The sequence below is a fragment of the Centruroides sculpturatus genome, unplaced genomic scaffold (assembly GCF_000671375.1).
Source record: "Centruroides sculpturatus isolate CEXI.00-Female unplaced genomic scaffold, Cexi_2.0 scaffold1206, whole genome shotgun sequence".
Classification (NCBI taxonomy): domain Eukaryota; kingdom Metazoa; phylum Arthropoda; class Arachnida; order Scorpiones; family Buthidae; genus Centruroides; species Centruroides sculpturatus.
In genome coordinates this window covers 127,541-145,181 of record NW_019385455.1, presented here as the reverse complement: position 1 = coordinate 145,181, position 17,641 = coordinate 127,541, and the positions used below count along the sequence as shown (strand labels likewise).

The following is a 17,641-nucleotide window of genomic DNA, read 5'->3' as shown; positions in this document are numbered from 1 at the left end:
GCCCCTCTTCAGCCAACTAAAATATTAAAAAAGGATACAACACATATATAGAAAAAATACACAAGTTTTGTAAAGTTTATAAAATTATCGTGGTCGAAAACATACCTATGCATACAAGTTTTATAAATTAAAGTGACATCAGCTTATTCTTAATACTTTCAGCCAACTAAAACATTAAAAGAGTATACAATACATATATATAAAATTATACACAAGTTTTATAATTTCTGCAAAACTTGTGTATAATTTTATATATATGTATTGTATACTCTTTTAATGTTTTAGTTGGCTGAAAGTATTAAGAATAAGCTGATGTCACTTTAATTTATAAAACTTGTATGCATATGTATGTTTTCGACCACGATAATTTTATAAACTTTACAAAACTTGTGTATTTTTTCTATATATGTGTTGTATCCTTTTTTAATATTTTAGTTGGCTGAAGAGGGGCTTAGAAGCCCAAAACATGTAAATTTTTCACACATATCAACTAAATAAAGATGAAAAAAACCGCCAAGTGTCTTAATTCATAGCACTTTATTGTGTCAGAAGCAGAAACAAATTTCAAAGCAAGGTTTCATATCATTAAAAGAAAACAGAAGTTATAATACTGAAACGGCGTAAATCATCAAATTGAAAGAAAACAAATTTTCTATTAAAAATAATGGCATGTGGAACAGCTGGAAAAGTAGAAATTGCTTACCTTTTGTAACAAGAGCATAAAATAAACATAAGCAAGTTAGACTTTTACTCATATGCAATAATGTAGCTTCTATAACTGACCATTATGTTTCTTTCAAAACAACATTCTAGCATTTGAATAAATGTTTCTGTTTGAAATGTCATTAGATAATTTTTTTTGTTCAGAAACTTTGGCAGAAACTTCTTTTATGAAAATAGCATATGGCATGAAAGAATGAGTTTTGATGCAAAACTATTTCATAACATGGCATTAAATAAAATTTTGCAACAAAACTCAGTGTCAGCAATCACCTTGTTGCTTTTTGCTACATGCTACATATTTAATGTCCCTCATAAATATATAAAATGATGTATTAATTTCTACAGTCAATGAATGTTTATAAACTTGTAACATGTGAAATAAAATTTTAATAATTTATTATTTATGACTAATAAATTGTTCAAATAATTTGAAAAGCTGATGTTGTTTTACAGTAGTAACCTTGAAATTTGAACAAATGTAACAATATGAAATGAACAATACAAGTATAGATTTACAAACCAACCTAGCATAAAAAAACATGAAATATTTTACATAAATTGAGATGCAAATTTTATTAGCGTTATAATATCGGTATTCATTTAATTCTATCAAAACAGATTTTGTTATGAAAATATTAAAATTTTTAGTTACAAAAAATATTTGACCAATTAATGTTTTTTTATTTGATTTGCAACTACAAGAACAATTACCATAAAATAATTTAAATATAAATAATAAGTAACTCTGTTTATTGATGTTAACAAACTTGATAATACCAAACTAAAATACTGAAAAATTTACACCAGTACATTCAATAGTTTTTATTTCAGTCATCCTCATTTGAATAATTCAAAAACTGAACAACTCATTACTGATTGGAACTACATAATTACAAATCAGTCTGAATAACTAGAACAAATACACGAACATTTAAATATATGTAATTTTAAAAAACTGAAATTAAATTAAAATATAAAAATTATATACCTGATATCTGGGCAAAAGTAACTGAAATTGAAACAGAAAAATACAAATAATTTACATGAATAAATAAAAGTGTTAAAAGAACAGGGCTACAATCAGCCAAAAAAGTCAGTACTTAACCCAAAAATATCAACCAGCAGAGCATTACAAAAGCAATGTATAACTCAACTAAGTAGCTTATAAAGGGATATCCAATGTTCTGGGAGTTCTACTGTAGGATGATTACATGACTCATTGCTGGTAATACATAACACTTCCAATATGTGACACAGTTTCTGGTTGGTAACTTTACATTGATGAACAAGCCGTGTTTGTAAGAATCCCCAAATGGACTCAAACAGATGATAAGGCAATCCTGGACAAACTCCATCACATATTTGGTCTACTTTACATCTTTCTGATGTTCTTTGATATAATAAGCTAACATCCTTAACATTATACAAATGTAAGAAATGCAAGTACTTGCAGAAATCCAAGTTGTGCTCTTGTCCAAGTAGATTCCCAACTTTTCTAGTAAATCTAAAAGATTGCCATCATTGCACAATAAATGACAAAGATTTGGTTGAGGTGTAATTGGGACTATATACTTAAATACATTAAAGAGGCATGCCACGGCTAAAGTAACATTAACCAAAAGAAGAAATAGGGCTTCCCACAAACTCTCTTTTTTTTAACTAAAGTCTGTCAATGTAAAGAATCAACTTGAGAACCAATGAGCATTAGTCATTCATTGCTTAGTTGAGGAAGAAAATGGAAGTAACTTGTCACATTTGTTAAACATGACACCACTATTATAAATAGTGTTATTGAAGCTTTGAATCCTGGTATAAGAATATAAGGAACTTTGCTACAGCAGTAGTTAAATGCATGACTTTTTACAGTTAATGTTATAAAAAAAATTAACACAATATGAAAGAAATTATTATTTTGTCACACCAGATTTTTATCAGATAAAAATTTGAGATCACTGTGTTTTGGCATTAATAAAGTTTTGATGAGTGAAGCACAAAAATAAACTCAAAATACCTCACAAACACTTTTGACATGTGTAAAATGCCCTCTTCAGGCAAAATAAAAACGTATTTTAGAACAATGATATAAATTTTAACATTAACATTAATATGTTCTAATTAGAGTGCATGTGTTATTTTTAAATGTTCAATGTTAATTTGTACTATTAGTACATGTGTTAAATTTAAATGATGCACTATTAAACTTATACATTTAATTAATTGTCAAATTGAAAATTAGTGGCAGCTGGGATTTAATACTTTAAATTATTAAATACTAAAACCCATATTTTTGGGAGCTCTAGAATGGGCTTATTACAAGGATCCAAATTTCTCAATAAATAATAATAAGCCCACTCTAGCACTCTCAAAAATATGGTTTTAAGTATTTAATAATTTAAAAAATTAAATCCCAGAAGCCAATAATTTTCAATTATAGTTTGACCGTTAATTAAATGCGTAAGTTTAATAGAGCACAATTTAAATTTAACATGTGCGTTCCAACTAGTACAAATTAATGTTAAACATTTAAAAATAATGCATGCACTCTAATTATATAATTAAAATTTATATCAATGTTCTAAAATTTGTTTTTGTTTTGCCTGAAAAAGACATTCTATACATGTCAAAAGTGTTTGCAAGGTATTTTCAGTTTATTTTTATGCTTTACTCATCGAAACTTTATTAACATCGAAAGACAGTGATATTAAACTTTTAGCAAATTAACACAATTAACGGAAAAGTCATTCTACCATGTAGTGAGAGAAAGTAAAATAAAATTCACATATTGCCTGATATATTGAGCAAAAAGCTCTGACATTATTAGTGAATATGCTGACTGATTTAACTGAATGACATCAATGTGACATTGCTCTCAAGTCAATTCTTTCCACAGAAACAAAAAACTAAGCTCAAATGGTCTATGTTTGAAATATATAGACTCTTTGAGACTGAGACAATATATTTTAACTCTACCATTATTCATTAGAAAAAGTAAAGAATGGTTCTACAGCAACCTTTTTAAGTGCGAAGTGTCAAAACTACAAACTTCCTAAATCTATGATGCAAAATTTTCTCGTGCGCCAACTAAAATTTTTGGAAGCATAGAATTATTTGGTGTCTTTTAAGTATGGAAAGAACCTATTCAAATAATCAAAAATCTACATACATACACTCACACACACACATTGGGTTTGTAAAGTATATATATATATATATACTTTACAAACCCAATGTGTGTATGTGTATATATATATATATATATATACAGTAATACCTCGACTTACACTACCCCAACTTATGTGAAGCCAGAGTTACGCGATTTTCAAATGTTGTCGATTCGTCTTTTGTTTGAGCACTAAGCAACTCTCGATTACTCAATCCCCCACACTATTGTTCGGCTTACATGTTCAGACATGTCGCGTGGAATCGACACAGCCACAATTTATTTTGTGTTATTTATTTCTGTGTTGGTTATATCTACGGAGACTTGAGAGACTCTATGTGGTGATTTCTTGTAACCGTGAATGAATCAAAAGATGAGATAAGATTAACGAGAACATTTATTAGCTTACATACATCCGACTTGGGTTTTACACAAATTGCGAAATTATACCCTGACTTACGTGGTTATCGCCCAGTTCCACCTATCGCGTAAGTTTGGGGTATCACTGTATACTTTAGAAAACCCAATAAATTCTTTGTGAAACAAAAAAACATATAAAATGTAATAATATAAATTAATGGTAAAGAAATCACTCCATATCTGGCTGCTTGATGAATGATGCAAAAACTAATTGAGATAAACCTTGTAAGTCACAATATCTTAGAGATAGACATCATGAAAATATCTTGTTTCATTCTCTTATTATTTATTATTACTAAAACAGATGACAGCGTTTGTTTCTTTATTGCATTTTTATTTAATATTACTCTACTCAATAAAACTGCATGCTATTAAATTATAATATTACAACTTGCCAAAAATGGCAAGTTGTATATTATAATTTAATAGTTGGATATTTTAAAGAAAAAATTTCTTTAATGAAATTTTATGAAAAATATCCAAAGTCACATAACTTTTATTCAATTTACATAACTATAGGTGAGGAAGTAGCCTATAAGAAAAAATCAACTAGGCCAATGTGAATCATGTTTCCTGTGATTGTCAAAAGGATGACAAGACTACAAGAATCTTTTTATTTGTATAAGTCTTTATTATTTGTATTTTTTTAAATGCCTTAAAATACTAGATATTTTTTAAAATGAGTTTTTCCTGTGTTCCTTGAATATTTGTCTTTTAATGAGGCAAAACTCATAAGATGAGTATTCGAGGAGTACAAACTGCAAACATTGGAAATATTTCAGGCAACCGTAAAAGGAGAGTGCATTAATAATACATCATGCAATATTGTTCATCACCTAGCAAACATTATTTGATAGCACTCAAAGAAGTATGAAGGGACACAACACGCAATAAAACCAAAACACAAACTCAGTTATATGTATTATTTTATAGTCTCATAAAAAATGTATGGTGATTTGTGGTTTAATACAAAAACTAAAAGGATTGTTTTGTTTTACTTTCAACTTCTTAACTATCTTCATTACTTAATATTTGAAAAGTTAAATTAGTTTTTAACTTTTAAATTAAGAATGTTCATAAAATTAAAAATTTATTTTATTATTAACAAATGCACTGTAACACAATTTCCATATCGTTACTTCAATTATGAATTTGTATGTCTTAAAAAATAAAAAATTACACAACTTAAAACTCAGTAATTCTTGAATAAAACAAATTTCTGTTTAAATATTTAAATAGTTAAGTAATTACTTCATTAGCTACAAAGGTAATTAATGTATCTTACCTATAAGCTGCTAAAAGTGGAGAAAACACAGAACCTCCATCAAAGATGTAGAGATGGTCCCAATTACATTCTGTTTTTAAATTAATTATTTGTAATCTGATAGTACTATTTGGTTTATTACTTTCAATAAGCCATGTACATTGCATTTCGACAGTATAGTTTCCAACTCCATCAGTAATATATCCTGAGCTTTCTGTAAGTCTAAGAAAAACAAAACACAAGTTTTAACATCACATTTTACATACATTAGATTAATATATTAATATTAATAAAATAAAATAAAATTATTGCATATGTTTAAGGGTACAGTATAATGATAAGCAACTGAATATAATTTCAATAATGTTGGCAATCTGATTTGCAAATTAATGACAAGTTGAATGAGTTTATGCTAAAAGGAAATATAGAATCATAATATATATTAAAGATAATAAACAAAACATCTGATTTCACAAATACTATTGCAACACTATTGACATAATGGATTAACAAAGAGTGCAACAGCCCAGTAATGCAGACTGTATCCCAAGATATCATGGTCAGCTAAAAAATAACTTTGATACATGTGACACAAACAGTTTATTTAAATATAGCAGAAATAAATAATACATTTTCAAGTCAGTATTAAACATTAGCTACCATCAAGCTACATAACCAATATTCTACACATACTAACAGTCTAATAGTCATAGTCTGATATTCTCAAATATTGCATTTTCCTTCCAACAGACACCTTCAAACAGGCAAGTTTAATCTTTTTATTCTAAAAACCATTATAGCATGATCTGTAAAACTGAGGGTCAACAGTAATCTCTTAGAAAAATAGTAATTTTTATAAAGATGACGTAACGCAGGAAAATTATATATTTTTATGCAAGTCTTCTATAGCTTCAGTAATTTTTATATATGACTACATATCTCTCTGACATTTTTTTTACTTAAAAAATAGCTTAAAAATTACAAAAATAGTTATTTCTATAAGAGCAATTTTTCTGTAAGCTGAGAAGTAATTATTTGTAAATCTCCAAGTTTACTTCATTAGAGTTATAAAAATAAAACTTCCATTCATAATAAATCTACCAAGTACTTTTGAATTCATCTTCTGGGATCATATTACTGAAAATCACTTCTCAAATCCATCAAAAAGCTATGAATTTATATTTTCGCAAATGTTTTTTTGTTAATGCATTACCCTGAAAAACTTATTCAGTCTAAAAGGACTTCAGAGAGTTGCTATAAAAGGAAGTTACTAGTTTTTTGACTCCAATATAGACTTTTAAAAATTTATAAAAAGTTGGAGTATTTCTTAAACAAGTAGCTGTTCGAATAACTTAATCATCATCATTTCTACTTTCTTTGTGAACAAAATGGGCTATCTATTTGCTTAATTCCTGATTAGACAATTGCATATCACCAAAAAGATTTAATTTATTTATTGTTACTGATATATAATAACTACTGCTAAAATTATTGAATTGCATAATAATTATAAATAATCAAAATAAATCATAATGTACATATTCATCTTTAAAATATTTAATTTTTAAATAATTAAAGTCAGATTTATTGGAAAAATCAATAAATTTTTATAACATTTCCCTTCATTCAGTACTTAATTTAAGTAATTATTATTAATCTAAGTTTTAGCAATTACAAAATGTAAATTTAAATCTCTGGATTATTTTTAGACTATATTAAGGACAGCATAGTTAATTATTTATTAAAATTTTGTCCAAAGTGATAGCGCTCCAATTAACTATTTAAAATTAACCGAGTTAATTTTAAGTAATTTTTAAAAATGCTGAAAGAAAAGATTGATTCAAAATGAAAACCTAAACTCATAATCCCTGCATATCAGAAAAACACATTTTAGCAATCAAAAAGCAAATACTATATCAAACGTAATATTTTCATTATCACCATTTAAAATTTAGTATTATTCTTTGCTTTTTACTTTATTTTGATAATTAAGATAAATGCCTTATAATATTTAATTTTGTTTAATATTTTGCATATTCTTTAATATACTTTATACAGCATGTTTCAAGTAACATGACCTTGCCTATATAACTTTCACTTGATGTGAACAGGTTTTAGTTTAAAATCATAAAAAGTTTCATTTGAATGAACTTCCAGCATATCAAATTTTAAACAACAGACAAAATAGACAACAATTTAAATCATTTCCTATCATCTGTTTAATCTAAAAGTAACAATGAAATATTCAAAACATTGATTTTGCAGATCCTTTTGTCAGTGACTACATCTACTTTAACAGTATTAGATTACAAGCACTCAACCATTAAATGCTCCTAAGCAAATAAAACTCTGATATATCACAATGCACACATTTGATAAAACATCCTATTAAATCAATACAAATAGTCACTTTTAAACACAGTGGAACAAAACTCAGATATAATTTAACCTTGGTTTTATTGAACTAGACCAGTGATGGCGAACCTAAGACCCATGGTCAGGCACTGACTTAAGCAGGCTTTTTAAATGACCCACGTGCTGATTTTTATGAACTTATTTTTTATATCATAAAAGAGAGAACAGACAATCAAAAATATTAAAAAAATATGCTTCCAACAGACACCTTCAAACAGGCAAGTTTAATCTTTTTATTCTAAAAACCATTATAGCATGATCTGTAAAACTGAGGGTCAACAGTAATCTCTTAGAAAAATAGTAATTTTTATAAAGATGACGTAACGCAGGAAAATTATATATTTTTATGCAAGTCTTCTATAGCTTCAGTAATTTTTANTTATATCCATATAAAACGAAATTCGAAACAATGGAGTTAACCAAATTTATGTGGCTAGGTATCCATGATTTAGAAATGGAATTAGTTGAATTTCAAAGCAGCATAGTGTGGAAAAATAAATTTGAAAACTTGCTTTCCAAAGTAGAAGGAAAAATGTTTGAAAGTAGTGCAGATAATAATGATCCCACACTAAAAATTGAAAATATTATATTAAACATATGGGATTCTTTACCAAATAATTTTATATCAATGAAGAAACTTGCTAATGCTCTTTTAACGATATTTGGGTCCACATATTTGTGTGAAAAATTGTTTTCTTCAATGAATTTTGTAAAATCTACCAATAGAAATAAACTTGGAAATGAATTGACTGCAAAATGTGTTAAACTAATAAATATGGAATATGAACCTAATATTAAGAAACTATCTGAAAATAAACAACAACAGATTTCTCATTAAATATACTTCAACTTTATTATCAACTTTATTATACATACGCATACCTATAACTATATACAGTAGAACCTCCATTATCCGGACCTCTGTTATCCGGATTTTCGATTATCCGGATTGTTCAAAATAAACAAACATTTTACGAATTTGCTGATTTGTACTTGGCGAATTACGATACTGTTTATGTACGTGATGGAGTGCATAACTTTTTTTGTTTCTACAACGTCTCACCCGGCACAGTGGCCGTAAACTCTTAAATATATTTTACGTAGTAATAAAAAACTTGACATACGTATTTATAAATAATTTATATTCAAATCACATCGTTTCTATGACCAAGGGCGGCGTAAGGCATGGACGACGTGGGCCACCGCCTATGCCTCGCGGTCCGAAGGGCCTCGCGCTTCGAAGGTTAATGCATTACTTAAAAGCCGTGAACGCGACGAAAAAATTTTACTCGTCATAAAACGATAAATAGTTTGTCAAATTTTTATTCATAAAAATGCAGTTTCAACTGCTTTTTATTTTATAAAATCCGTCTTCTTGCGCCACCAGAGGGCCTTTTAAACAATAGGTAGTCTGTTAGCGTTGGTCAGTAGTAGTCCAAATTCAATACGAACGTTTGTTTCTTGAAAATTTGATCACGATTTAAATACAGTATTTACTTTTAATGTTACCGATATGTCATCGAAAAGAAAACGTGTTGTATTATCATTAAAAGACAAATTAAAGTATTTGTTTCGATTATCCGGATTTTTCCTTATCCGGACTACCTTCATCCCCAATTAGTCCGGATAATCGAGGTTCTACTGTATATTAATAAATAATATTTCATAATATATATGTGATTTTCTTTATTCCTTGTTCATTCAAATACTCAGTGCAGGAGTGACTGCTGACTGGACATGGTGTCACTTTGAGTGGTAATTCATAGTATCACCCCATTGATATAAATTTTTTTTAAATCAACCTTTATTTTTTGCTCTTCACTTGCAAAAATAAAAGTTGTAAAACAAAAAGGAAACGTAAACATTTTAGAGAATTTTAAAAGTGCGAACCAAAAAACAGTAGTTTTTTTTAATTAATCATCCTTCCCCCTTTCCAAGTGACGCCACTGACTTAGTGACCCACGAACTAGTACTAAAAAACATAATAAACAAAATTTGACCCACTTATCAAAAAGGTTTGCCATCACTGAACTAGAGTCCAGTCCTGGCAAATCTGCTATGCTCTTAATGCATTTTTCATTGGATATACTGAATATAACCAGGTTATAATGGAAACTCAATTACAGTAAACTGCCTCCAGTGAACTCAAAAACACCTGGTAAATCTGCTCCTTTTCTTAGAAAAGATCTGTTGTTTACTAAGAAATATAGTACTATATCAGTTCCTGGTATCAACATAACTGATAAATCATATTCCTCATTAACCTAAAATTCTTCACTCTTTCGTATTCAGTTACATTTGCAGCTTTGACAACAATCTTGCTACAGAAGGAGTCCTTACAGATGAATAAATTTTGTGATCAGTGATTGCCCCAGAAGAAAAAAATGGAGTAAGATGAAGAGGAAGAAAAAGAAAGTGATGAGTCTGAAGCAATTGTTCCTATTCCAAGTACTGAAGAGGCCAAAAAGACATTGAAAATAATAGTAATGTGGGGACTTACCACTCTTCAAGAAGAATCAGATTCAGATATATTTTCAAACAATATTTGTCAATTGAAGAAAGTACTAAATGAAAATCTCATTAAGATAGGACTTGGCCGGCGTAGCCATCTTCAATATACTGTATTTCAAAAAACTGGGTATTTAATTATATGTAATAGACATCTTCAGGTATTAACAATATCGAACTATGAAGATGTCTATTACATATAGATGAAAACGTTCGTAGAAAGAATTTTTCTGTTTGCTTATGAACTGGATATGGTTTATTTGGTGAGTCTTATATAATCTCATTAAGAATTATAAACAAAAGTCAATTAGAGATTTTTTCAAAGTTGTACAAAATTACAGGGTACCTATTCAAATTTTTGTTTTAATTTCTATGACTTTCCCTGACCAACTTTGTAAAAACACCCTGACTCTCACATCCCTTACAGTATGGCACATTGACAAAATAAAACAGCATTTGACTTCCTATGCACATGTTTTGCTTCTATAACATTTTAATTAGTTATTTTCTCTAATTAACAGTTATATATTTTTTATAATTGCTGAATTATTAAAACTAAAAATAAAATGTTTTATTAAAATTCTGTTATTAATCCAAAACCATAAATCTTTGGGCTTTGAAAAAAAAAACAATAATTTTTTTATTATTCATTAACAAATTTTATATAATCCATGTACAAACTTATATATATTTATTAAATTTATCTCTTAATAAATTTCCTAAACTTTATAAAATATTAATAAACTGGAAAAAAGAAATCAGAAATTGTTTTGTTATGGAATCAAAATTATTAAAATAAAAAATGATAAATGTATTATTCATCATTTTTAAATATTTAAATTATTTATCATTTTGTGTACGTTTTTAAATTTTTGAGGAAATTGTGTGTAAGCTCGGAAGAAGAAATTTTGAATCCTAAAGATATTCTGTACCTTTTTTATAAGTTGTATTGCATCATATTAGTTCTTGTTGCCTGTAGACAGCTACACTTAATCAAGCATATTGTCTGCAAATAATCAACAAGGCAGCCAATAAGGCAAATTTCCTGATTTTTTGACAATTTTTGACAAATTCCCTGACATTCCATAACTTTTTCTGAACATAGGTGCATAGAAACTCTGAAATTAGATAGTCATAAATGCAGTTTTATTGAATATTCAGTAAATTATTGCATCTTTCAATGCATTTTAATTATTCTTTTGATACATGATTATAATAAACATTGAATACAATGGCGGGCAAGGAACAGTGAACAGACAAGGAACTACTAGTTTTTTAACTAGTAGTTCCTTCCTGTTCACTGTATCAGGGTTCCACTATACATTAAAATAAACTCCTTACATTTAGAAGTTATTTGTAACATCCTTGATTAATACTTTTGATATTGACTCTCATCTTTAGATCTTATCACCATTAAAAAAAATCCAGCAATAAGTTGTTTAACTTTTCCAGCAACATTTGGCAGTATCATCTGTTAACATATTTTATTTAAAAACTTTTTATATTTTTAACTATTATAAAATGACAAAAAGCTTAATTTTGAGGGTAGGAAAGGGTCTTATAAGAAATTGAAAATGCTAATAACAAGTAAATTTGTCATTAAGTCTGACATTACTGGAGATACATCTCCTCAACCTTTAAATCACCAAAATTTAATAGCATCAATCCTCCTAACAAAGAAACCTGCCTACAAAATTTCAGAAATTTTCAACAAAAAGCACAGGCATTATTAATTAAGCTTCAGAAAGAATGAACAAAATCATGCCTCACACACACTAACAACCATACAAACATACATACAGAAAAAACTTCCAGATTTTTTTTTTTTTTTTGCATTTCTCAACATTTCAATATGTCCTAAGTCCAAAAATGTAAAAGTCTTGGGGTCATTTTTTGACTGATCACCATACTTTTCCTCTGTTATATATAACAACCAGGAAAGTAAAATTCTTTGCTTTATTTCTGTTGTTGTCAAATGAGCAAGCTTCTTTCAAATCCAATTCAATTATTTGGAACTTCATTTATTTTTCAAAATTTTAGGGTTTTTTACTTTTACCAAAAAACTATATTTGTCAACTTCAGAAATATCAGAATTCATTTTAAAAAGTTTGATTGACAGTCACTTCTAAATGCTCTCAAAAATACATTCACCAAGAAGCTTAATTAATTTCCTAAAGTATTATTTAATGTAAAATATTTGGACTAATTTTTTCAATCTACAAATGCATGACAATCCCTATATGACCAACACAAAAATAAATTGTATTCATTATAATTCAACTCACTGTATGACATCATCATAAATGTATAGATATTACAATTATAATGGAATGTTCTCATGTATATTTATATTTTTATGTATATTTTTATTGTTACTTTTTCATTTTTAATCACACCTGTACCTTGCATTTATTTCTTTTATGTATTCAAACATTATTTTCAAAAAGTATCATTATTATTTTCTCATGTTTTGTCTTGAAATATTCTGACCTGAAGATGATCTCCATTTATAGATCAGTATTAATCTGAATTTTTCATATTAAATATTACTTGAAATTAATTATGGCTTCTTCATGGATGTATTTTTAAGGTTTGAAGTCTTTCCAGTTTCCTATTGATATTTTTGAATAATGATAAGACTTGACAATGAGTCAATTCTGAAACATTAATAAAGACTGTTATGAAGAATTTCTAAATGTAATGAATTTATTTTAATAATGTTATTTTACATTATCAGTAATGATAAAAGTTATATAACGTAGTCCCCAAGTTATGACAAAGTTCCGTTCCAGTACTGTCCTAAGTTAAACATAAAAATAATAGTAATAAAAGAGTATGGTTTCCAAAGCCATACACAATCTTACATGATAACACTTATTATAAACATATATATTAGAATCAGAAGCTGACTTGTTTTTAACTTACTAGCAATATTAATTGAGCTATTAATAGCATTTTAACTAATTAATTATGATATTTTAAAAGCACAAAAATTTGCAAAATGATACAGGAAGATTATCTGTTCAAAACCACTAAAAATCATACTTAATAATACTGCAATTTTCATAGAATGATTTCATGCTTATTGTTAATTTTTATTTATTTAATTCAGTATTTATTCATTTTATTATAAAATTGAGACTAGAATGATAATCTAAGCAGCTGCTCAAAAAATTAGTTTTATCTTTTTCTTTTTGGACAGTAATTATGCAAACCCAAGTTGTAGTTAAATATCAATAAACTTATGAGTTATTGTAATATAGCATATGTTTACTGTCAATTACTTTTAACTGTTATAATGTATCATTTGTGAGTATGATCACTTGTCATTTTCAAATAAAACTAAAACTTTACTTTCAATTCTTTTAGCAAAATAATAGTTATACTCACAAATGACACAATATACTAGCAAAATGAAAAACTTTGGTTTAAATTTTGCAAACATGTTCTTTGTAAAAATAACAGAACATTGCATCAAGCTAGAGTTAACATTTTTTATTACATTATTTTTAGTCACTAAAGTTCACTTTATAGAATGAAAAGAGATGAATTTATAACTTATTAGAATGACAATTATTTCATCAAATGTTAACCATCAGTATACAAAGGAATTTTAACATTTCCCAAAGATGCTCTTAGTAACTTTAGACAAAGGAAAAGTTATTTAATGAGCTTATAATTCCAATTTAAAACTGACATAGGCAGTGCCGGCCCAAGGCAAGATTTAGGATGGAGCGAGATCCTATTATGGCACCCCCTGGTTGCCCCTAATTTATATCCTTTAATTTTCTTTACCACTGAGGCGCCCCCTAGGACTTAGCGCTTGGAGCGGCTGCTCCATTCGCCCTATGGTAGGGCCAGCTCTGCTGCAAATACAATGCAAAAATATATAAAACTACAAAAATTTGTAAGCTGTATATTAATATTAATGTTTAAATATTCATCTAATTGAGTTTTAATATAATGTTTCATAGCAAAACACATACTTTACNTGAAATTACAGCCGTGTGTGTGTGTGTGTGTGTGTGTGTTGGTTAGTCCATGGGTGTCAAAGTGGCAGTCTGCAGCCTCCAATGTGATTTTTTGTGGCTCGCAGCCACAATGCTCTGAAATTATATAAAATGGCTTACAGATCAAGATTAACTGATAAACATCTATTTGCCATAATGAAGATTGTTTCAGTCTTTGAATCCAGATATTAGAAAACTAAGAAGATGAAGACAGCACTGGCAAGTTTCTGGTGAAAACAATTAATTTTAGTTTAATTTTATTTAATGTACATATTTATAAAACATTTAAATAAAAGCAATACTATATATTGTTGAGTTGAATTCACTGAACTACATAATGTGTTTTAATTGCCCTATCTATATTTCTGCATTCTCACTTCAAATTATAATTTTAAGAAAATTTGTAAATGTGATGTGGCCCGCATGAATCTTACCAGTCACATTAATGGGCATTGTTTAAATGAGTTTGACACACCTGAGTTATTCCAACAAACTATGAAGGGTGCTGTATAAATTTACAATGCAGATGCAAGAAAATCAAGTTCCTTTATATTAAAATTTTATCTGATGTGTTATATGCTGTTATTACTTATTACTGACATTGGTTCACAATGTATTAAAGAAGGTGAACAAATAGTAAATATGAATCATATCATGTTAATCAGATATCAAGACAAGAATTCAATTAAGATAACTTACTGAATTGTGATTTTAATTCTCTAGGTATTAATTCCTCACTAGATAGAGTCAGTTTTAAACAAGATTTAAAAATAATAGCTGTAAAACAATGCAAGTATACTTGTGTTTGGAGATAATTCAAAAAACCTATTTATAAACATATTTGTGCATTATTATTGTTTGCTTATAAATGAGTTGCAATTTAACATACACTTATGAATAATAGAAAATTGGACATTAATAAATTTCAAAAAATTCAAAATTTAACATTTTGGAAATGGGCTTAATTCTCTGAATGAACTGAGTTAAACCAACATTAAATGTATTTGGGGAAGCAAATGAAACTTTCTTTCTAAATGTAAAACAGTTCAATTAAATAAATTTTATCATGTTCAAATAAAAGACAGCTAAATTAAATGAAAGAAGATAAAAATTAAATCATCTTTTTTGATAAAAGATATGTCCAAATTCAGCAGTAGCTAAACATAAGTATAAATTAACCTTTATCATTCATTATAATTCAACTCACTGTATGACATCATCATAAATGTATAGATATTACAATTATAATGGAATGTTCTCATGTATATATTTATATTTTTATGTATATTTTTATTGTTACTTTTTCATTTTTAATCACACCTGTACCTTGCATTTATTTCTTTTATGTATTCAAACATTATTNTTCTAAATAGAAAACAGTTCAATTAAATAAATTTTATCATGTTCAAATAAAAGACAGCTAAATTAAATGAAAGAAGATAAAAATTAAATCATCTTTTTTGATAAAAGATATGTCCAAATTCAGCAGTAGCTAAACATAAGTATAAATTAACCTTTATCTATAAATAAAATTTTTTACTTGTTTTAAATAATGAAGTCATAAAGATATAGCTTTTTGTGATGCAAAATTTTATAATTTTGTAGAAATTAAATTTTTAGAAAGGAAAATAATTTAAAAAGAATTCAATATAAATTTATATTCATAAAAATAACTATAATTATACCAAATATAATTAATGTATTTTCTACTTATTTAATTTAATAATAAAATAATAATAATTTATCTATGCAGTGTTATGCAAAGCTTTCATACACAATTAAAATTATTATGCATGAAACAATAACAGTTTTCTCTGCTGATTTTCTCTGATATGAGTTCTGAAATAAAAAGTTATGTATTTATTAAAAACTTCTTTAGTGTAATGATGTTATCATCATTACATTAAATATTACAAGAGGCATCCAGAAAATAAAGAATGTTTGGCTATAAAAAAACAATAACAATAGGAAAAAAGTTTTATTATTAAGTAATTAGTACAAGACTACATAGTCACCACTATGATTAAAGCACTTGTCAATGCATGACACCAAGTTTTTGATTCCGTTGTAGACTTCCACCATCAGTTCATTTAGCCAGTTAGTGACAGCTTCTTTCACCATATCATTCATTCCAAAACATTACAATCCATCCAAAAACTCTTTCAGATTGGGAAAGAGGTGAAAGTCACTGGGGGCCAGACCAGGACTGTACGGTGAGTGGTCAAAAATGTCCCAGCCAAATTTCTGAAGCACAGCTTGAATGACTGCAGTAGAGTGCAGTTGCATGTTATCTTTCTTGATTAAATATTAAACACTATTTCTTCACACTTGCTTTCTTCATAATATGATTACCAAACACTTCCATGATTTGTTCATGAATTTCTATAGGATGACTTTCTTTGTGTTTAGAAGTAGAACAACATTTTGCACTTTGCATTTGGCGGGATTTTCAATTTTTGCACATATTTTAACTTTTGACAAAATAGTAACAATAAGCCTGTCATTATTGAAATTCAACACATGTTAAACTAACACATTAGAGAATAAATTGACCTTGAATCAATGATGATAATTTATCTATGCAGTGTTATGCACAAATGTTTATTTTCTGGATGCCCTTTGTAGTATATTTTATTAAATTAAATTGCATTTGACTCTTCTTGCATAATTATTTTATTATTAAATTATTTAAAATAGCTAGATTAAGATTCTTACCTTAATAGCTATAATAGCTAGATTAAGATTCTTACTGTAAATATTTATTTGTAAATGTAAAGAAAGTGTTACCAGAAACAAATACAGGTAACCCCCATATAACACGGCACTTCTATAGCACGGATTTACTCTGACACAGTTCGAGAATTGGGTAAAACCCTCGTACAACAGGAAATGTAATAAATTTTTACATACTTAAGTAATAATAGTTCACGAAAATTATTATTTTCGTGAACTATTAGTACTTAAGTATGTAAATTTTCTCTTCTCACCTTCTGTCGATACACGTGGTCCTTCTCGAAATTTGTTTCAATGTTGCCAGATCGCGACGCTTCTGCTTCTGATGTTGCCGAATGTTTTTCCCTTATTCCATACTTGCTTTATTCTTCATAAGTGCTTAGCACCATATAAGGAAATTTATAAAGA

General features: G+C 27.7%; 1 protein-coding gene across 1 annotated transcript in view; it reads right to left on the bottom strand.

Moving 5' to 3' along the window:
* Positions 1-5,461: 5,461 nt before the first annotated feature.
* The window catches only part of LOC111639166 (attractin-like), a 37,138-nt gene continuing 24,958 nt past the window's right edge, over positions 5,462-17,641 (bottom strand). The window contains exon 2 of the mRNA XM_023384967.1: positions 5,462-5,789. Within this exon, the coding sequence (XP_023240735.1) occupies positions 5,585-5,789 (205 nt within the window). The 3' untranslated portion in view covers positions 5,462-5,584. The remainder of the gene's footprint in view (positions 5,790-17,641) is intronic.